Source organism: Dendrobates tinctorius, unplaced genomic scaffold, assembly GCF_039654945.1.
Source record: "Dendrobates tinctorius isolate UK_male_01 unplaced genomic scaffold, ASM3965494v1 ptg000150l, whole genome shotgun sequence".
NCBI lineage: Eukaryota > Metazoa > Chordata > Amphibia > Anura > Dendrobatidae > Dendrobates > Dendrobates tinctorius.
Window position 1 is genome coordinate 11,284,885 of NW_027361817.1, and position 22,895 is coordinate 11,307,779.

General features: G+C 43.9%; 1 protein-coding gene across 1 annotated transcript in view; it reads right to left on the reverse strand.

The window, feature by feature from the left end:
• DNAH7 (dynein axonemal heavy chain 7) overlaps nt 1–22,895 on the reverse strand; it is a 529,416-nt gene that overhangs the window by 445,533 nt on the left and 60,988 nt on the right. The window contains exons 4-6 of the mRNA XM_073546702.1: nt 8,851–9,028; nt 8,503–8,584; nt 6,231–6,411 (exon numbers count right to left, since the gene is read on the reverse strand). Of these exons, the coding sequence (XP_073402803.1) occupies nt 6,231–6,411; nt 8,503–8,584; nt 8,851–9,028 (441 nt within the window). The remainder of the gene's footprint in view (nt 1–6,230; nt 6,412–8,502; nt 8,585–8,850; nt 9,029–22,895) is intronic.

Genomic DNA, 22,895 nt, shown 5'->3' on the forward strand with positions numbered 1-22,895 from the left:
CTAAGGTGGCCAGCAATGAGTCCAGACCTGAATCCCATAGAACACCTGTGGAGATATCTAAAAATGGCAGTTTGGAGAAGGCACCCTTCAAATATCAGGGACCTGGAGCAGTTTGCCAAAGAAGAATGGTCTAAAATACCAGCAGAGCATTGTAAGAAACTCATTGATGGTTGCCGGAAGCGGTTGGTCACAGTTATTTTGGCTAAAGGTTGTGCAACCAAGTATTAGGCTGAGGGTGCCAATACTTTTGTCTGGCCCATTTTTGGAGTTTTGTGTGAAATGATCAATGTTTTGCTTTTTGCTTCATTCTCTTTTGTGTTTTTTCATTTAAGACAAATTAAATGAAGATAATAATACCAAAGAATTTGTGTTTGCAATCATTTTTAGGAAGAAACTGAATATTATCTGACAGAATTGCAGGGGTGTCAATACTTTTGGCCACAACTGTATAATAGATATATATATATATATATACATAGAATATATATATATATATATATATATATACACACACATGTCAGTGACAAATAAAATTCTAAATTATGGACATGTATTTATTAAATAAATGATTATTTCACGGAAAAAAATTTCGTGGAGTCCCCCTGTAATTTATAGCCAGCAATAGCTATGCAGACATCTGAGAGCTGATATTTATAGCCTATGAAGGGACCATGGATAATGGCCCCCCGGCTACAAAAATCAGCTCTCAGCCCCTCAGAAAAGGCGCATCTGTAAGATACACCAATTCTGGCACATAGCCTTGCTCTTCCCACTGCCCTGTAGCGGTGGCATATGGGTAATAGTTGGGGGGTTGATGTCACCTTTGTGACATCAAGTCCCGAGGTTAGTAATGAAGATGCGTCAATTAGATGCCCCCATTACTAATCCCTTAGTCAAATGGTAAAAAAACACAGATATCTTGAGAAAATATCTTTAATTGAAATAAAGACACACACTCCTTTATTGTTCTTAATTAAACCATACTTACAAACACGCCTAATCCATGCGAAGCCCTCGCTCTCCTGTAATAAACAAAATAATAAACCAACAATATACCATACCTGTCTGTCGTTGTGTCCCACGCTGTAATCCATATCTGGGGAATATACAGTTTGCAACCAGGACAATGCTAAGATGCGACCATCCCAGCAGGTGAATGAATGAGATGCTGCCGATGCAGACTCAGTGACTAGTGGAGACATCACTGAGTCTGCGCTCCCTCACAGCCTGAACTGCGATGACCTCTTGAGCGTGGGGAAATGCCAGTTGATTTTCCCACGCTCCAAAGTTCAGCGCGGGTCAGGCTGTGAGTGAGCGCAGCATCAGTGACATCACCGCTATTCACTGAAGCTGTTCTCGCAGCCAGGCATTTTCCCACGGTCCTGAGATTACAGCAGTTCAGCCTGGCTGCAAGACCAGCTTCAGTGACTAGCAGTGATGTCACCGAGTCTGCACTCCCTCACAGCTTGAACTGCGATGAATTCTTGATCGTGGGAAAATTCCAGTTGATTTTCCCACAATCAAGAGTTAATCGCAGTTCAGGCTGTGAGGGAGCACAGACTCAGTGAAATCACCGCTAGTCACTGAGTCTGCGCTGGCACCAGCTCATTCATTCACCAGTAGTTTGCAGCCGGGATGGTCGCATCTTAGCACCGTCCTGCTTGCAAACTGTATATTCCCCAGATATGGATTACGGCGTGGGACTGAACGACGGACAGGTATGGTATATTGTTGGTTTATTATTTTATGTTTATTACAGGAGAACGAGTACTTCGGGGAATTAGCAGAGGTTGTAAGTATGGTTTAATTAAGAATAATATTTTTTTCCATTAAATAATCATTTATTAATTAAATACATGTCCATAATTTTGCACACACACTATGCTGATTGTATTTGTCACTGACATGTGTATATACATATACAAGATGGTGGCCCGATTCTATCGCATCGGGTATTCTAGAGTCTCTGTTAAAATAAAAAATAGTGATACACTCACCTCCCGACGGCCCCCGGACTCTCTCTCCTCTCACCACTCTCCCAGCATCTTCCGGTCCCAGTAATGCTTAGCGCGAAACACCGCTGATGACGTCGCGCTCTTGCGAGAGTGACATCATCTCCGGCCCTTCTTGCTAAGCATTACTGGGACCGGAAGATGCCGGGAGCATGGTGAGAGGAGGGACAGAGTCCAGGGGTCGTCAGAAGGTGAGTATATAACTATTTTTTATTTTAACAGAGACTCTAGAAGACCCGATGTGATAGAATCGGGCCACCATCTAGTGTATTATATTCCTGTTACACCCAGAGCTGCTGTCACTGTTCTGCTGTTACCTAATGTATTATACTCCAGTTACACCCAGAGCTTCTGTCACTGTTCTGCTGTTATCTAATATATTGTACTCCAGTTAATCCCAGAGCTGCAGTCACTGTTCTGCTTTTACCTAATGTATTTTAGTCCAGTTACACCCAGAGCTGCAGTCACCGTTCTGCTCTTACCTAATGTATTATACTCCTGTTACAGCCAGCGCTGCAGTCACTGTTCAGATCTTACCAAATGGTTTGTACTCAAGTTACACCCAGAGCTGCTGTCACTGTTCTGCTGTCATCTAATGTATTGTACTCCAGTTAATCTCAGAGCTACAGTCACTGTTCTGCTTTTACCTAATGTATTGTAGTCCAGTTACACCCAGAGCTGAAGTCACCGTTCTGCTCTTACCTAATGTATTATACTCCTGTTACAGCCAGAGCTGCAGTCACTGTTCAGATCTTACCAAATGTATTGTACTCAAGTTACACCCAGAGCTGCTGTCACTGTTCTGCTGTTATCCAATGTATTGTACTCCAGTTAATCCCAGAGCTGCAGTCACTGTTCTGCTTTTACCTAATGTATTGTACTCCAGTTACACCCAGATCTGCAGCCACTGTTCTGCTTTTACCTAATGTACTCCTGTTACACCCAGAGCTGCAGTCACTGTTCTGATACCTAATGTAGTGTACTCCAGTTACACCCAGATCTGCAGTCACTGTTCTGTTGTTATCTAATGCAGGGTTTCCCAACTCCAGTCCTCAAGGCACACCAACAGATCATGTTTTCAGGATTTCCTTTGTATTGCACAGGTGAAGCAATTATCACCTGAGCAATACTAAGGAAATCCTGAAAACATGATCTGTTGGTGTGCCTTGAGGACTGGAGTTGGGAAACCCTGATCTAATGTATTGTACTCCAGTTACTCCCAGAGCTGCAGTCACTGTTCTGCTGTTACCTAATGTACTCCTGTTATACCCAGAGCTGCAGTCACTGTTCTGCTGTTACCTAATGTAGCGTACTCCAGTTACACCCAGATCTGCAGTCACTGTACTCCAGTTACTCCCAGAGCTGCTGTCACTGTTCTGCTTTTACCTAATGTATTGTAGTCCAGTTACACCCAGAGCTGCAGTCACCGTTCTGCTCTTACCTAATGTATTATACTCCTGTTACAGCCAGAGCTACAGTCACTGTTCAGATCTTACCTAATGTATTGTACTCCAGTTACACACAGAGCTGCAGTCACTGTTCAGATCTTACCTAATGTATTGTACTCCAGTTACACCCAGAGCTGCATTCACTTTTCTGCTGTCACCTAATGTATTGTACGCAAGTTACACCCAGAGTTGCAGTCACTGTTCTGCTGTTACCTAATGTATTATATTCCAGAACATGTACAGGACTGTGCCTGTGTAACGAGCAACGCAGCAGTGATGCCTTTAACGGCTGTAATGTGCCTGTACAATAAGCAATGCGGCAGGGTTGCCACAACAACTAAGCAACTGTCGCTGATTGGCCACGGCCTGTTGCGACCAATCAGCGAGGTGGGATTTCCATTACAAACAGACAGAATTAGGCAATTATATAGTAGATATATATACACATACACTGTGTATATATATATATATATATATATATATATATATATATATATATAGCTAAATATTATATATATATATTATATGCATATATATTATATATGTATATGTTAGGGATGGCGGAACGCACTAAATATAAAATAGAAAGTGCGTTTGCCGCCCGGGGTCCACAATGCAGAGATGTCAAACCGCTGCTATATAATGGCAGACACAATGTGGCGGCATATCGCACACGGGTTGAACATCACCCGGTGTGCACTGGGCTTACTCTGTTAGCTTCACAGAGACGCCCCAGACATAAACATAAGTACTGAGCCTGTTGGACTCACAGGTCTCAGAGAAATGCATGCACGGTATATGGTCACAGGAGCTGGGCCCAAGGCAGAGGGACAGAGTCCATCTAGACCTACCGTGCATGCGGCGTCGCTACCGCGGACGCCCACAGGTGCTGTAGACTGCAGCACGGCGACTGACACAGCCGCTATGCGACAGTGCCCAGGAGGGGCACACTGTCGGACGCTAGTTAGGTGATGATATGCACTGTGGCCCGCAGCGTGCCGGTGACTGGCGCCGACTCTATGACCAAGTCCCTATCCACACACGTAATATCAGAGGGAGGGGAGTCTTAATGAGTCATTCGCAGGTTCATGCATCCATCATCATTCACACATGTAGCAAGTAGAGTCTATACTAGCGCATGGTCGAGCGGCCTTGCGAACCTTTTATAGCCGAGACTGTCCGGAAGCTTCCAGATCCCTGAGATGGACCAATCGGATCTGGAGAAGGACCTGGACATGCGGCTCCCGATCTCCAATGGGAGATCGTCTCGTGAGCATGCTCAGTAGAGCTACGGAGGGACTTAGCCTCTGGAGTGATTTGCTGCTGAGCAGCCTGCATTGCCATTACTGACCCAAAGGTGGCAGCAACAGCCAGCCCAACAGAGCAGGTCTTGGCAGAGCATCTGGGAAGCTGGGACTGCTGAGCAATGTCCTCTGCAGTCAAAAGACAATGGGAGACAGCGGAATGTGAGGCTCTGGTTTTCTGCTGAACCACTGCAGGAACCTGATGCCTAACGTGTATATATATATATATACAGCTCTGACAAAAATTAAGAGACCACTTTCAAATGTTCAGTTTGTCTGATTTTTCTCTTTATAGGTATATTTTTGAGTAAAATGTAAATTGTTCTTTTAGTCTATAAACTTCTGACAACATGTCTCTGAATTTTCCAAGCAATACATTTTTTTTTTCTTTTCTGACAAAGAAAAACAGTGCTTTCAGACCTCAAATAATGAAAAGAAAACAAGTTCATAATCATTTAGAAACAACAATACTAATGTTTTAACTCAGGAAGAGTTCTGAAATCAATATTTTGATCCATCATCCTCTTGATTAAATTCCAGAGGTTTTCAATGAGGTTCAGGTCTGGAGAATAGGCTGCCCATGACAGGGTTTTGATGTGGTGGTCTCTTAATTTTTCCAGAGCTGCATATGTATATATATATATTCTATGTGGATATATGTATTGTTTAGTTAGCTGTCAGTGTGATTTTACAGTAGCCGGACATGAATTGCCGGCTTTTCAAAGGACACCGATGTGTAAAATTCGGACAGCACTCGCATGGTGTGAGTGCTGGGAAATTTTTATCTCACACCTATTGACTTGCATTGGCGAGTCTCGTCCGAGATACGCAGCAGTATGCAGCATGCTGCGATTTTTTTTTTCTCAGGACTCATACTCACTTGCGAAGAACTCGCACGATTCTTGTGCGAGTCTCTCGCATGAAAACCTGGCACAGTCGCCGGGACTCGGACCGGAGCGAGCAGCTACATGTATTTCTATGCAGCCACGCGCTCCAGTCCCAGTGCCGGGTTTTCATGCGAGAGACTCGCACAAGAATCGCGTGAGTCTCTCGCAAGTGAGTATGAGCCTTAAGTCCGATTTCAGCTGAGAAAAAAATCGCAGATGAGAAGTCACCCATTGAATAACATTGGTTCGAGAGCAATCCGATTTTTTATCAGATTGCACTCGTCCGTATTTCTCGCAAGTGAGTATGAGCCCAAAGGCTCAGAGACTGGACAGCTGGGGTGACGTAATGTGGTTAGTTAGTACTGTGTGTGAACATAATAAAGTTGCTTTAGTTCAGTTTTTAACCTAATCCACTAAATATGATGGAAGATTCTTCCTGTGTTTCTTTGTCAAATCCTTCTCAGAAAATGGTGATCCCATGAGATGATTTGCCCGATTTGTCACACTTTATATAAAATGACAAATGGGTTACAAATTAGCTACAAGATCAAACAGAGTTTGCAGTGAAAAGAAACTCACCAATTGCCTTCTTTACACTGAGTAGATAATCTTCTTTCATTTCATCTGATAACATGTTGATGCTCACAGTGTAAACCTTTAAGTGTTCCGGAACCAAACACAAGACATTTTGGAGCCATGAATCTTCCATTGCTGCTACATGTTCTGTGTCAATCCCATGACTTATGTAGTAATTGTACCTCTAATGTGAGGAGAAAAAAAGCAAATGATGGACATGAAAAACCACTGTCCGATATTAGCATGTGTTACCACAATCTCAGTTGTCAGGTAGGGAACTTCCTAATTAGGGCCTCTAAATTATTTTTAATTGACGGAATTTGTTACAGTAAGGGTATGTTCCCACTGAGTTTTGTTCCAGCCGCCAAAAATTATGAGTTTTGCAGTGAAAACCTCTTCAGCAAATTGTCCTTCTTTGGGGAGTTTTTTGAGGTAAGCATTTTCAGCAGTAGTTTGGAAATATTTGCTTTTTTTAGAGTATTTTCCCTGGAGGCAGTGGATGTAGCCTTTTAACTGGACAGTAGCTAGCTTGGACCATTTTCTGTCAGTCTCAAAGAAGTGATGTACTTCTTTTTTTTCTCCAATCTATCATTTTTGAAAGTCTTAAGCATGCACAAAAGCCTGACCATGTGAACGACAAGTTATCTTTACATACAAATGAATAGAAAGAGCATTTTGTGAGCGCTTTTTCCAGCGTTTTTAGGAGCGGAGCTGCTCAAAGAACATTGGAGAAGGACACAGTGTGAACACAGAGGACACAGAGCTTTTTGAGGAGCTGTGTCCGTCGCACAGAGGGCAGGTGCTGGCTGTGTAACACAGTCGGCAGATGCCAGTATTGCTGTTGTCGATCACTGAGGCCTGTGATCCTGCCCTTACCACAAAAAATACCACAAAAAACAAAAGCCTGCTTCGAAGAAAAAAATAAGAAAGCTACGGGTCTCCATAAACGGTTATATCGCCATGGTTGTACTGACCTGGAGAATCATGTTGCCAAGTCATATTTATCAGCGTGAATGCCATAAAAAAAATCAAAACCCAAGAAACCACAGCGGAATGGCATTTTTTTTTCATCGTTTCACATCACTTGGATTTTCCTTCAGTACATTATATGGCAAAGTGAATGTTGTAATGTAAAAGTACAATTTCTTCTGCAAACAACAAGCTCTTATATTGCTACATCGATGATAATATAAAAAGCTATGGAAGGGGAGAAGGAAAAAAATGAAAATGCAAAAACTGGCTCCGTCCTCAGGGTATGTGCACAAGACGTCTTTTTCTGGTGGGCGAGCCCACCAAGTTTTTCGAGGGGATGACAGGTCAGGACATATCAGCATTGTTTCCTACAGCATCATTTTTTTCCTCACTGCTTTTTGAACAATTTTGATTGATAGTGGAGTTTTTTTCTGAGCTTTTTGTGGCGTCATTTTTACTGCCATTTCCTGGACTTTTTTGTTTTTACTCCAGTCAGCAATGAATAAACCACTGGTGACTTTTCAAGCCAAAAAGCTAGCAAAACACTCAAAAAGACACCTGGGCATCTCTGGAGCCTACCCATTGACTTGTATTGGAAAGTACAGAGTGGAAAACACTTGAAAAAATGGTTGGCTCACTTCTTTTATGCTTTTGGCGATTTTGGGAACCTGAAGTAATTAAAAAATACTGAAAAGACTGAATATATGAAGAGCAAGTCGTTTTTAGGTAGCAATGCTTAAATTCATTCTATTGAGTGTTTTCTGGGTGCCTTCTCAGGCACGGTTTGGAGAGGGTGCTAGAGAAGACTTTGCATACACAGACGCTTAGGCCATGTTCACATGTTGCGTTTTTGCAGCAGTGTTTTATGCAGATTTTCAGCAGCGTCTCTCAGTCCCAGCAAAGTCTATGAGATTTCAGAGTTCTCATGTACAATAAACAAATGAACCCTGAGAAAAAAGCAGCAATAAAAACGCAGAAAAACCTAAGCAAAAAATGCAGCAAAAAATAAGCAAAACCTACTTTTTGCAAGTAGCTTAAACTTTGCATAAAAATGTTGCAAAATCGCAACGTGTGAACATGGCCTAAAAGGGGTTAAAGCTCATGGCTACATAGAACATTGCAAGCAACGTTTTTCTATGGCGATTGCATGGCTGTGTGCTTGACTGAATGGCACCTGTTTGCAATGGATATGTCTGAAACACCTGAACTCAAAAATTAGGAGGAGCGCCCGTATAGTTTTGGGAAATTACTGTGTCGCATTTTTGAGGTAAATGCTTATTCTAGTGCAAAACTGTCTGCTTACCAAAATCTCTTTATCTAATGGAGATGTATCAGAAGATGAGCTAGCTGGATCAAAAGGCTGCACTGTAGAACCATCATTTTTCCTGAAACAGGTAGAAATCACAACACAAATTAATACAAAAAAAGTCAGAGTTTTTTTATTGTTACACATCTGAAGGTAAAAATAAAATGTGACACATTTCTAAAAGACATGCACCAATTTTTGGCATAAAATACTTGTGTATAAGACACAACGGTCATCAGTCAATGCTACAGCAGTAATAACATTTAAAGCATTTACACCATAAATATTTCTAGTGATGAATCCATTATTACTGAAGTTATATTTTACTTGGAAAGAATAACTTACATTATTATGTCCACAAGGGCACTTCTGAATTGCTCACGATCTCTCTTTGGGTGGGAATAACTACTTCTCATAGTTAAAGAAGGTCCAGATGATGAATCCTCATACTTTGCAGGTCTATGCTTTGGAAAGCTGGAGTACAAGAGTTTGTTTCTTTTGTGTTTTGGGCTGACAAGAAAACCTAAAAAAATTATGTAGAAATGTAATATCAAAAGTAATAATCGTTTGACACTTCTCAGCAGTGGAGCACACATACAGAAGAAGCCCATGTACAAGAACAATGTATGGGCCCTTTGCAGTCCAATACCAGTAGCTCTTCAAATCCACAATTACACCTGCTTTGGAGGTAGAAATGGGCCACCTCACCTGTTGGGTCCCTTGGCGACTGTGCAGGTAGCACCAATGGTATGTCCGCCCCTGATTCTAATCTTGGTAATTATATAAGTGAAGAACCCTATGAATGGAGATCAGTCTGCATACCTCTGATAGATAACCTAAAAAACATATTCAGGATACACTTCTGGATCTACAAATTACAGGGTGTAAAAAGGTGATAACTTTAACCCTTGGTCAAGTCATCGCATGTGCGTGACACAACAGACATCCTTGCAAAAAAATGTTTTGGCATAGGTGGTTTCCTTAATTGGAGACTGCCCTTCCCGTGGTTGTTGCCTTCCGGGGAAAGACCTGGCTAGTCATTGCTTGCATTGAGAAACATGTGATGGTGTCTCCGCGGCTTATGTTTTGCATATATTTACATATTTCCCATAAGGGTGGGGGCATTGCCCTAGAATCACTGCGTTGAGAAACATGTGATGGTGTCTCCGCAGTGTTGGATGTTGATCTCCATGAGTTCATTCATCCTCATTTTCACAGTCTTCTACTAGGCATTGCTCCTACTGGCCAGATTCCTACTCCACACTGATGAGGGGCAATACCCCGAAACAGCTGTCTGGATGGATACCATGTTTTGGCATAGGTGGTTTCCTTCATTGGAGACTGCCCTTCCCGTGGTTGTTCCCTCCTGGGGAAAGACCTGGCTAGTCATTGCTTGCGCTGAGAAACATGTGATGGTGTCTCCGCGGCTTGTGTTTTGCATATATTTACATATTTTCCATAAGGGTGGGGGCATTGCCCTAGAATCACTGCGTTGAGAAACATGTGATGGTGTCTCCGCAGTGTTGGATGTTGATCTCCATGAGTTCATTCATCCTCATTTTCACAACAGACATCCTGGCACAAGCTGAAGATATCGGCTATGTCACAGATATGTATCTTGCATCAGCTAATAAGGAATCATTTTACACAGGCATTCGACATTCTGATGGACTAAAGAGGCCTGCTTCTTCCTGAAGACCAACAGCTGGGATGGCTAAATATGTAAGTTGGTCCTTGAGCTGCTGCGGATCATCTTTGCCCATAATTAAGGATATCTTCCATAGGCAATGGTGTGGCACTGCCATGGATGTAACCTATGCACCTTCATATGCCAATATCTTCCAGGATTACTTGAAGAAGGAGGTGTGTGGTGATGTGGCGCCCATGCTGCTGACTATGTGCAGTGTTGGCTTTGTTACATTTATGACTTGTTCATTATATGGCAGGGTACTGAGTGTGAATTGTATCAGTTCATTGGCCAACTTAAGAAGAATAGGTTTAATATTAACCAACCTTTTCATATAACTTGAGAAGTGAGGAATATCTGGACAGCATTGCTGGAGCAGAAGCGACCTATGAATTTCAGAGTGATGTCTATAGAAAACCCACATCTGTAACCCCTCTGTTATATGCCACATCAAGTGACCATCATGCAACTATTGAAGCCATATCAGTTGGTCAGTTTCTCAAGAAGATGCAGATCTGCTCTTGTAAATGTGAGATACAGGTGAGTGATATGAAAGCAAGATTTCAGGTGAGAGATTAAACAGATAGATATATCAAAAATATATATAATCAGTCCAAAAAGACTTTATGTAATTTGTTAATTCAATCATAAGCTAAGAATGGGAGCACAGAGGATAAACTACGGTATATTTCTACATTTAATGGGCAATCTATATATATAAACGCCTTATCGTGTCTGTCTGTAACCGAAATCGCGGGCCGCTGATTGGTTGTGGCCGCCAGGCCCCCGCCAGGCCGCAACCAATCAGCGACAGGCGCAGCTGTTTGTAACGGTAAGCTGCGCCAGCCGCTGATTGGTCGCGGCCGCCAGGCCACGACCAATCAGCGGCAGGCGCAGGCCTTAATCTGTAAACAAGAGAATTAAAATTAAAAAAAGCTTTTCTCACCTTCCGACGGCCTCCTGTCTTCTTTTCACGCGCCCGGCCTCGCGTTCCCAGTAATGCTTTGCGGCTTTGACCGCTGATGACATCACTCTCGCGAGAGCGAGGAAGAAGACCGACGTCACTCTCGCGAGAGCGAGAAAGAACACAGACGTCATCAGCGGTCTAAGCCGTAAAGCATTACTGGGAACGCGAGGCCGGGCGCGTGGAAAGAAGACAGGAGGCCTTCGGAAGGTGAGAATAACTTTTTTTTATTTTGTAATATTATTTTTGTACATGGCCACGGCAGTGATTGGTCGTGGATACAGGGCCGTGTTGCTGATTGGTTGCGGACAGAGGGTCGCAACGCTGATTGGTCGTGGCTACACGGAAAGGGGGGTGAGGGGACAATGCATACCAGGAAAGGGGGATGAGGGGACCTTGCATACCAGGAAAGGGGGGTGAGGGAACCATGCATACCAGGATTGGGGGGGTGAGGGGACCATGCATACCAGGATTGGGGGGTGAGCGGACCATGCATACCAGTATTGGGGGGTGAGGGGACCATGCATACCAGGATAGGGGGGTGAGGGGACCATGCATACCAGGATAGGGGTGAGGGGACCATGCATACCAGGATTTGGGGGTGAGGGGACCATGCATACCAAGAAAGGGGGGTGAGGGGACCATGCATACCAGGATTGGGGGGTGAGGGGACCATGCATACACGCAAGGGGGGTGAGGGGACCATGCATAGCAGGATTGGGGGGTGAGGGGACCATGCATACCAGTATAGGGGGTTGAGGGGACCATGCATACCAGGATTTGGGGGTGAGGGGACCATGCATACCAGGATAGGGGGTTGAGGGGGACCATGCATACCAGGATTGGGGGGTGAGGGGACCATGCATACCAAGAAAGGGGGTGAGGGGACCATGCATACCAAGAAAGGGGGGTGAGGGGACCATGCATACCAGGAAAGGGGGGTGAGGGGACCATGCATATCAGGATTGGGGGTGAGGGGACCATGCATACCAGGATTGGGGGGTGAGAGGACCATGCATACCAGGACTGGGGGGTGAGGGGACCATGCATACCCCAAAAGGAGGGTAAGAGGACCATGCATACCAAGATTGGGGGGTGAGGGGACCATGCATATCAGGAAAGGGGGGTGAGGGTACCATGCATACCAGGATAGGGGAGTGAGGGGACCATGCTTACCAGGATAGGGCGGTGAGGATACTATGCATACCAGGATTGGGGGGTGACGGTGAGCATGCATACCAGGATTGGGGTGTGAGAGGACTATGCATACCAGCAAAAGGGGGGTGAGGGGACCATGCATACCAGGATAGGGGGGTGAGGGGACCATGCATACCAGGATTGGGGGGTGAGAGGACCATGCATACCCCGAAAGGGGGGTAAGAGGACCATGCATACCAGAAAAGAGAGGTGAGAGGACCATGCATACCAGGATTGGGGGGTGAGAGGACCATGCATTCCAGGATTGGGGGGTCAGGGGACCATGCATACCAGGATAGGCGGTTGAGGGGTAGCATGCATATCAAGATTGGGGGTGAGAGAACCATACATATCAGGATTGGGGGTGAGAGAACCATACATATCAGGATTGGGGGGTGCATTATTGCATTATTATTACATCTTCAAAAATAAACTGCATATATATTCTAGAATACCCAATGCGTTAGAATCGGGCCACCATCTAGTGGGATATAATGAGGGCTGTATTGCTTATAGCTCCCCCGTATGTCTGGGTTTCATCCCAGAAAGTACGAGTTAAGCTGCCCATTAGCAGCCACAGAACTTATAAGACATTAACAATGTCACGTGCGTGAGAGGTAAACACAACACCAACAACATTGGAACAGCCCAGTCAAGGAGGGGAGAATAAGCTTCTTTCATTTACAATGGGGACTTGTTACATTTAAGAATGTGCTATCAAATTAGTGAACAACCCTTTAAAATTGAATAAGTTGACATCTAAGTTGCAGCTTCTGGGTGTTTCAATGACAAGTAATCCTCTCTAAACTACCCTCAAGCATTTAATTCATTTAGAGCTATTCTCAAGGAACAGGCTCTTTATTAATTGGGCATACTCCCTTTACCTATGAATCGGAAATACTATGAAAAGAGTAACAATTTCCACATGCTCTTAGACATAGTGATAGACAACTAATTTACGATCCGAAGGCAATAGCCAGCTGTGTTTGATATTACATGAAAGGTTAACAATAATCGTCCTCAGAAAAAAATCAAAATAGCACTTCACTTAACTAATATACCAAATCCGGAATGCATATCCATCCCAGACAAAGAAGAGATCCAAAAATAAAATTATCAATTTATTTCAATATTTAAAAGAAAAAGGAAGCCACCACCTTCTACTGCCAGGTAATGGAGCCCAGTATATGCCATTACCTACTATGCTTTGACTTATATCCCTCCACACTGTCTGGATTAGGGACGGCTTTTAGCATTTGATTATGGGTTGTCTGTTACTGTCATAAGTAGCTTGACTTTCTTATACTACTATTTATTCTTAGAATCATAGAATTGTAGAGTTGGAAGGGACCTCCTGGGCCATCTAGTCCAAACCCCTGCTCAAAGCAGGATTCGCTAAATCATCCCAGACAGATGTCTGTCCAGCCTCTGTTTGAAGACTTCTATTGAAGGAGAACTCACCACCTCTCGTGGCAGCCTGTTCCACTCATTGATCACTCTAACTGTCAAAAAGTTTTTTCTAATATCTAATCTGTGTCTCCTCTCATTCAGTTTCATCCCATTGCTTCTAGTCTTTCCTTGTGCAAATGAGAATAAAGATGATCCTTCTACAATGTGACAGCCCTTGAGATATTTGTAGACAGCTATTAAGTCTCCTCTCAATCTTCTCTTTTGCAAACTAAACATTCCCAAATCCTGCAACCTTTCCTCATAAGACAGGGTTTGCAGACCGGTCACCATTCTGGTCGCTCTTTTCTGAACTTGCTCCAGTTTGTTGATGTCTTTTTTAAAGTGTGGCGCCCAAAACTGGACACAGTATTCCAGATGAGGTCTGACCAATGAGGAGTAGAGGGCAATAATGACATCACGTGATCTAGACTGTATGCTTCTGTTAATACATCCTAGAATTGCATTTGCCTTTTTTTGCTGCTGCATCACACTGTTGACTCATATTCAGTCTGTGATCTATTAGTATACCCAAGTCTTTTTCACATGAGCTGTTGCTTAGCCCTATTCCTCCCATTCTGTATATGCTTTTTTCATTTTTATTGCCCAGATGTAGTACTTTGCATTTTTCCCTGTTAAAAACCATTCTGTTAGTTGCTTCCCACTGCTCCAATTTATTTATATCTTTTTGAATCCTTTCTCTCTTCTCTAGTATTAGCTATCCCTCCTAGCTTTGTATCATCAGCAAATTTAATCAGTTTACCCTCAATTCCTTCATCTAAATCGTTGATAAAGATGTTGAACAATACAGGGCCCAGGACAGAGCCCTGTGGTACCGCACTTGAGACATTCTTCCAACTGGATGTGCAGCCATTTACGACCACTCTTTGGGTCCGATCACTAAGCCAGTTATGAATCCACCTAACGGTTGCCTTGCCCATTCCATACTTAGTCATTTTTTCAGTAAGGATTGTGTGAGATACTTTGTCAAATGCTTTGCTGAAGTCAAGATATACTATATCTACAGCATTTCCCTGATCCACCCAATCAGTGATTCTGTCATAGAAGGAAATTAAGTTAGTCTGACATGACTTATTAGTTACAAACCCATGCTGACTCTGTTTAATCACTTCATTCTTATCCAGGTACTGACATACATGTTGTTTAATAATTTGTTCAAAGATCTTTCCTGGTATAGAATTCAGACTCACCGGACCATATTAGCTTGGGCCCATCTTCTTCCCCTTTTGGAAGATAGGAACAACATTTGCTCCTCTCCAGTCTTCTGGGACTTCTCCTGTTTTCAAAGATTATGGAGAGGGGTTCAAAAATTTCTTCTGCTATCTCCTTCAGTACTCTGGGGTGTAATTCATCTGGACCTGGAGACTTGAATTCATTTAGTTTAGCTAAGTGCTTCCGCACTATCTTTCTGTCTATAGATATCCTGGATTCTTCTATTCCCTTAATAGGACAGTGAAGAACAGTTGATGTTACATTTCCTTTCTAAGAGAAAACAGATGCAAAATAGGAATTTAAAAGTTCGGCCTTCTCAACATCCTGTCTTACCATTTCATCATTTTCATCCTGTAAAAATCCTATAGCATCTTTGACTTTTCTTTTACTTTTGACATATCCCCAAAATCCTTTATTATTGCTTTTTACGTCTCTTGCAAGCCTCAATTCATTGTCAGCTTTAGATAATCTGATTTGTGCCCTGCAGGTTCTGCAGACAGCATTTTATTCTTCTTTAGATATGCCTCCCTCTTTCCATTTTATAAACATTTCTTTCTTACTTTTTAGCATGTGCTTAAGTTCTGTGTTCATCCATCCTGGTTTCCTTAAATGCTTCCTATTCTTCCCTCTTTTCGGAATTGTTAACAATTGTGCTTTGAGAATTTCATTTTTCAAGATTTCCCATCCTTCCTGGACATTTTTGTCCTTAAGGATATCCAGCCATTGGATCCCTCCAATTCTCTTTCTGAGTCCCTTAAAATCTGCCTTTCTGAAATCTAACCTTGACGTCTCAGTCTTCACAGGTCTTCCTCCTCTAGTTATCCAAAATTCTAAAATAGCATGGTCGCTACCTCCTAAGGTCCCAGCCACTTTTACCTCCTGAACCATTTCCTCCCTGTTTATGAGGATTAGATCCAAGGTAGCAGATCCCCTTGTTTTCTCCCCTACCTTTTGGAAGATAAAGTTGTCACCAAGAGAGGATAAGAATTTCCTTGACTAGATAGTTTTGCCTGAGAGAGATTCCCAACAAATGTCTGGATAGTTGAAATCTCCCATGACAACTATGTCATATTTTTTGGAGAACTTGGCCATTTGATGCATAAAGAGTTCATCCCTATCTTCAGCTTGCACAGGCGGTCTGTAGTAAATGCCTACAATGGTGTCCTTTCCAATGTTCTGTCCTTGTATTCTTACCCAAACAGTTTCCACAGAACTCCCAGTCTCTGAAGCTTCAATCTCTGTGCAGATATACGCGTTTCTAACATACAATGCGACACCTCCTCGTTTATCAAGTCTATTTCTTGCAAATAAGTTGTATCCTTCTAGCCTTGTATTCCAATCATGTGTATTGTCCCACAAAGTTTCAGTGATTCCAATGTCATCAGATTTCTTTTCCTGCGTTAGTAGTTCCAATTCTCCTTGTTTGTTGCCCATGCTTTGTGCAATAGTATAGAAACATTTTAGTTTGTGATTGGTTTCTCTTTCTCCAATATTTTTATTATTTAGATTATTTTGTCTTTGTTCTTCCTTTCCACTTCTAATAGCAGAGTTCTCAATAGCATTTGTTAGGTGTATGGCTTTTTCTGGCCTTTTGCTTCCCTTCCCACGTTGTTCTAGTTTAAAGCTCTCCTGATGAGTGTAGCAAGGCGACTTCCAAATACATGTTTTCCAGTCTTCGTAAGGTGCACCCCATCTCTAGCAAGTAGTCCATCGTATAGGTAATTCACTCCGTGATCCAGAAATCCAAAACCTTGCTGACGGCACCATCGACATAGCCAGCTGTTCACCTGCAGAATCTTATTCCACCTCCTTGTTCCGTGGCCATCCACTGGGAGGATGGAAGAGAAGACCACCTGCGCTCCCAGTTCTTTCACTTTCTTGCCTAAGTTTTCAAAGTCACTGCAGATGGTTTCCAGGTCGTTTCTTGTGGTGTCATTTGTCCCCACATGTATTAGCAGGAATGGGTAGTCATCTGTAGGTCTGAAGAGTCCTGATATCCTGTCAGACACATCTTTAATTTTTACACCTGAAAGACAGCACATTTCTCTTGAGGTTATATCCGGTCTGCAGATAGCGGCCTCTGTTCCTCTTAACAGGGAAACCCCCATGACCACCATTCTCTGTTTCTTCTTCACAACATTTTTCTTTCTCCATCCAGGAGGATTCTGAAGGCGTACAAGGTTGCTGTTTGTGGGCAGAGTTGTCATGGTTTATTCAGAATGCTGGGCAGGCGGTGTAGGGGTTAATTGGTAGAGCCTACTTCTGGGTCTGGGGAGGGTTTTTATAGCTTCAGGTGAGGACCCTCCCCTGTCGTTTATACTCCTAGTTTGAGTGTACCCGACCCTGCTCCGTTTGTGCTCTCGCCTGTCCTGGTACGATTGTTTGGTGTATGATCTGGTTTGTCCTCGGTTTACGTCTCTTGGATTCTGATTTTGTACTTGTGTGTCCGTCCCGTGTATGACCCCTGGCTTTGTCCTGACCTCCCTGTGATCGCCCCTCCGGTACTTCTGCCTCCATCCCGTGTGTGACCCTCTGCTACGCCTGACTATTCTCTGACTCACGATTCTGTACCTCGTTTGCCCGGACTGTGTATGACCTCCGTTTTGCCCGACTCTGAGTTTTCTACCATCTCTGAAAGCAGGACACTAAGCCCCGCCCCCTTGCTGTCACATGACCGTAGGTCCTGTGCCTGCTTGCTAAAGCTTCAGCGTTCAGGTCCTGTGCATCTGTACTTTCCAGGTATTCCTGTCCCTGGGGCCCCTACAGTACGGGTGAGTCCCTGCTCAGAGGAGGCTGCACGCCGGCGCTGTCAGGAGCCTGATAAGAGTCTTATCCTGATTTATTTCTTCATCGTTCTCCTGTGTAAGAGCCTGGCACTGGTTCCTGAGTAGTGTGGGTGCTGACTGCCTCCCGATCCTCCTGCTTCTCATGCAGCTCACCAAATGGCTCCTGGCCTCTTCCATATTGTCAAAGAGATTTCAATGCGATGAAAAATGAGTCAAAATAATGGCGCACGGTTTACCGATTTCCTCTTTTCAGCTGCAACGGCTAAAATCCAGTGAACGTTGAGCTCGCGGAGACTCTTCACTTATCCCTGAAGGTACTGGGAATATGCAAATGATCTCCTCAGGACTCTTCCCCTGGTCTTCTTAGTAGACTCTTGTTATAGTACTATAGATGAGTATATATGGCGCATTAATGCATTGCTTGCATATTTCTTTGTGATTTCACAAATATTTTTCTAATTTAGTTCACTATGGAACTTTATTATTATTGCCTATATGTTGTTTGATTTATAGCACAGTGTACTTTATACCTTTTTGCACATTCATTTGTCTTTATCTATATACCGCTTCGGATTATTACTGGGGACATACTGCCATATACTTGTATACTTTACAGAACCACTATAGAACTTTGTGTGGTGATGTCTTCTTGTATTGAGACATCTCGTTTATTATGTGTTTGTATTTTTCTTTTAAATATTGAAATAAATTGATAAAATTTTATTTTTGGATCTCTTCTTTGTCTGGGATGGATATGCATTCTGGATTTGGTATATTAATACATGAAAGGTGATTGATCTTATACACATCAAAGTTAGGGCAGGAGAAACCTCTCTCTACTTCAAGCAATTTTCTGCATTCAGTAAACCATTGTCCCCAGGACAATAAAAACAAGCTGTGCTTTACATACAGTCCCCGGTTCCAGCGCTGTGTCTCCCCTGCTGCCACAGTCTCTGCTGTATTTCTGCAGCGCTGACGTCACATAAGCAGCGTTGCAACCAATTCCTGAGCATAGCGACTCTGCTGATGTAGACGCCATGAGGCGTGGAGCTTAAAGATTAACGTTATCATGACTGTTAACATGACGTCGCTGTTGCAACCACAGAACACAGTGGTGAAAACATATTGCTGGGGCGGCTCAGTAGAGCATCATTTCTTTGTTTGTCTACACTGAATTGCGACCGGGGGCAATAGTTTACTGAAATCGTAAAAAAAAAAAAATCTCCTATAAGCCTGGATATCAAAAAAGCTTTGGATCACCTAGGTTGGCCGTTTATGCTTAATGCTTTAAAAGCTTTTAGTATGGAAGGCGCTTTCCAGACGGCTATGAAGGAATTTTATTCCCACTCCTCAGCTACAATCATCCTCCCCCAATGCATAAGTAGTGTTCCAAGGTGTTTCACTGGTCTGGTCACATATTCCTCCATGCACAGACAATGTATGGACAGAAGTAAGGAAAGCTGCACTAACAAGACAAGGTGGCCGACCTCTAAGTTGCAGATGACGTACTGCCATTTCTTACTAATTTACATATCCCCATCCCTAACGTTGATACGTGGCATCAGCCTAACCCAACTTTACAATTTGGATTTGTCTGTACATCTCTATTGCTATCACACTATTAGGTCTCATGGCCTTACTAGGGATATTTGTAAAATCTGTTCCCACAGATTAAAATTTTTAGTTTCATAGTTTTTAAGGGTGAAGGCAGACTTAAGTCCAACAAGTTTAACCTATTGATCCAGTAGAAGGCAAAAATCCCATGGGGTAGGTGCTAATTGCTCCATATCAAGGGAAAAATTACTTCCTGACTCTAAAGGCCCCGTCTCACATAGCGAGATCGCTAGCAAGATCGCTAATGCGTCACCGATTTTGTGACGCAATAGCGATCTCGCCTGCGATCTAGCTACATGTGACACGCAGCAGCGACCGGCCCCCCTGCTGGATATCGCTGATTGTGCAGGAATGTCCTGGGCCATTTTTTCATCGTCGGCGTCCCAATGGCCTGCGCACATCGCTGTGTTTGATCGCTAGATCATTGCTGAATTGCTGAAGAGATCTGCCTGTTTGGCAGCTTACTAGCGATCATTTAGTGACGCATCAGCGATCCCTACCAGGTCGTATCGTTGTCGGGATCGCTGGTGCGTCGCTAAGTGAAACGGGACCCTTAGATACAGCGCGGCATGTGAAAGGTTTTGCACCCCAGGTCACCTACTGGCACGTACTGTTATTGTGAAGAGCTAAGCAAGATGAAAAGTAAATAATCTCTAAAAGACCTAACATTAAAGATGACACATTTCCTTTGTATATGTATATATATATATATATATATATACACACACACACACCGTTTTTTGCGGATTATAAGACGCACCGGATTATAAGATACATCCCAAATTTTGTGGAGAAAAACAGGAAAAAAAAGTTTTCAGGACCAAAGCAATCAGACAGTTAGATTCAATCTAAGGTGATAAACACTACAGTATGTAGCAAAGGCAAAAAAACCCCACTTGAGATAAATTCTCATACATGTTCCTTGATTTTGGTATATGTGGTATTTTATTCCATGGTACACAGCTTCCATTCCAACTATGTTTGAGAGATTATGCAGGACGGGTTTCTCAACTAAAGGTTTAATCTCTGCTATATATGGATACTATGTAATTCCTCTACAGAACAATTAGTCGAAATTTCTCCATGTCTAAGGCCTCTTTCACACATCAGGTTTTCGCCGTTAGGCGCGATCCGGCGCTTTTGACAAAAACCGGATCCGGCGAAATGCAATGCCGGATCCGGTTTCCCCCCCATTGACTTGCATTTGCGCCGGATCGCGCCGGATGGCCATGCGTTTCATCCGGTTTTCGCCGGATCCGGCATTGTGTCTCAATCCGGCATCTGGAAAAAACGGCTACTGTAACGTTTTTTGTCTCCGGCGAAAAAGCCGGACACGCCGGATCCGGCGCGTCCGGCTTTTTCACACAATGAAAGCCTATGAGCGCCGCAATGCGCCGGATCCGGTATTTTTGGTCTGAGCATGCTCAGTAGCTCTGCCCACAAGACACATATATAAAAGCAAGACAGTGGGACCCTCAGCCACACCCAACATGGCACCCAAGACAGCAACCAGGCGCAGGACAAGGCAGGAGACATCTGCAGCAGCACCATCAGCACCACCACCACCCCAAATGGAGCAGCATGCTGAACAACGGGAGGGGAGTCCAGCAGCAGATGAGAGACGGTAATTATCAAATCCCCCATTCCTCCAAACTAGGGCCATGGAATATCAAGATATTCATTGCCCCTTTGTTTCTCTTTATTCAACAGCCGCCCAAGAGATGCAGCAGCAGCAGCAGCACTGGAAGCACTGGCAGCAGCAGTACCACCACCCACAGGCATGGAGTCTGGCCAGCAGGAAGACAGCACATCTTCTTCTGGGAGCCCTCCCTCGCATCGTCAGCGTTTGACGGTAAGTTTTTATTTCCAAAATCCATCATCTCTGTAATATATGTGTATTCATTGCCTTTTATTTCAAAACAGGAATCACAAGATGAAGAGGAGCTCCCAGAAGAAGAAGGAAGGGGTGGACAGACACCTGGAGTGGGCTCACAATTGGTAAGTTTTTGGCATCAAACGCAGAAACACAACATCACACTACACACAACACATAGAAAACAATGTTCTGCAGACCACACACAGCAAACAAATGCCTACATCCAAAGACATAACATTTTTTGTTTTCTTCTCTAGTCTTCCCAATCTGGTGCTCGGCCAAGAGGTCCTCGCAGTGCCTCCCAGGGTCGTCGGCGACAGCAACGCGGCGGTCACCAGCGTGTAAGTATAAATATTTTTGCTTTGTTTTTTTGCACTTTTTATTTCATTTCTTTTGTGGAGGCTAATTATGTTATTTTTGTCTTTTTCTTTAACAGCCTTCACAGCGTGCTGCCGACTCTGACGGTGAGGATGGAGGAATCGATGTGGACCACCTCATCGATCTCGTCAGAGAAAGGGAGCCGCTCTGGAATATGGCTGACCGCCGCCACGCTGACCTGATGGTTACCCGGCGACTCTGGGAGGAAATCTGTTCGCTCCTTGTGGACCGCTGGGAGGACCTCGATGCTCGGGCCCAGATTAAAGAGCGTAAGTATATACAGTACCGGTTGCTTGATGTAAACCAGTTTCCCGAACAACAGTCCTCATGGTCCCCACAGATCATGTGTTCAGGATTTCTATTTACTATGGAAATCCTGAAAACATGACCCCTGGGGACCATGAGGACTGGAGTTTGGGAAACACTGATGTTGTATACTAACCACTCCTTTCTCGTTTCTGGGGACAGAATTGTGAAGCGGTGGCGGTCTGTGAGGGCTCGTTTCAAGAAGGAGTTCAATAAAGAGATGCGGGCCCCGAGTGGATCTGGAGGACGCAGGAGCAAGTACAAGTACGCACAAGCCCTGTCGTTCCTCCGGGAAACAATGGTCACTAGAAGGTAAATATTACACACCACATGTGAAAAAAAATGTTAGATGTAACTTTTTTTTTTCAGCCAGGGCCATACCATGTCACTATTTTAATTGTTTTTTTTTCTCTTTATTCCACAGCACGGTGAGCAGCACTCGGGAGCCTGCACGATTGGACCCTTCTGAGGCGATCCCTGAGGAGACCGGCACCGAGGGACACTTCGACCGCCCCGGCACATCTGCACCTTCCCAGCCTTCCCACACATTCGACCCATCTGTCCCATCCACCAGCACAGGAGCATCGTGGCCGCCTACATTACATGAAGCTGCTGGTGAGGAGATCGATTTCCCTTTACCCCACCCTTCTGCCCCTGCCACCTCTAGTACACCTGCGGGTACTGGGCGGCAGCGGCAGAGGGGTCAGGAAAAGACTTATGCGCCAGAGTTCTTGCATCTGAATGCATCTTTCCAGAACTGTCTAAAAGTCTTGTCAGAGCAAATCTCCGCAGGCTTTCAGCAGATCAACTCCAGCATTCTGGAGGTGAAGACACTTCTGCAAACCATGCATTCAGAAGCAAGATCTTCGCCAAACCATACCTTTTTCAGGTCTGTTGTGGAGC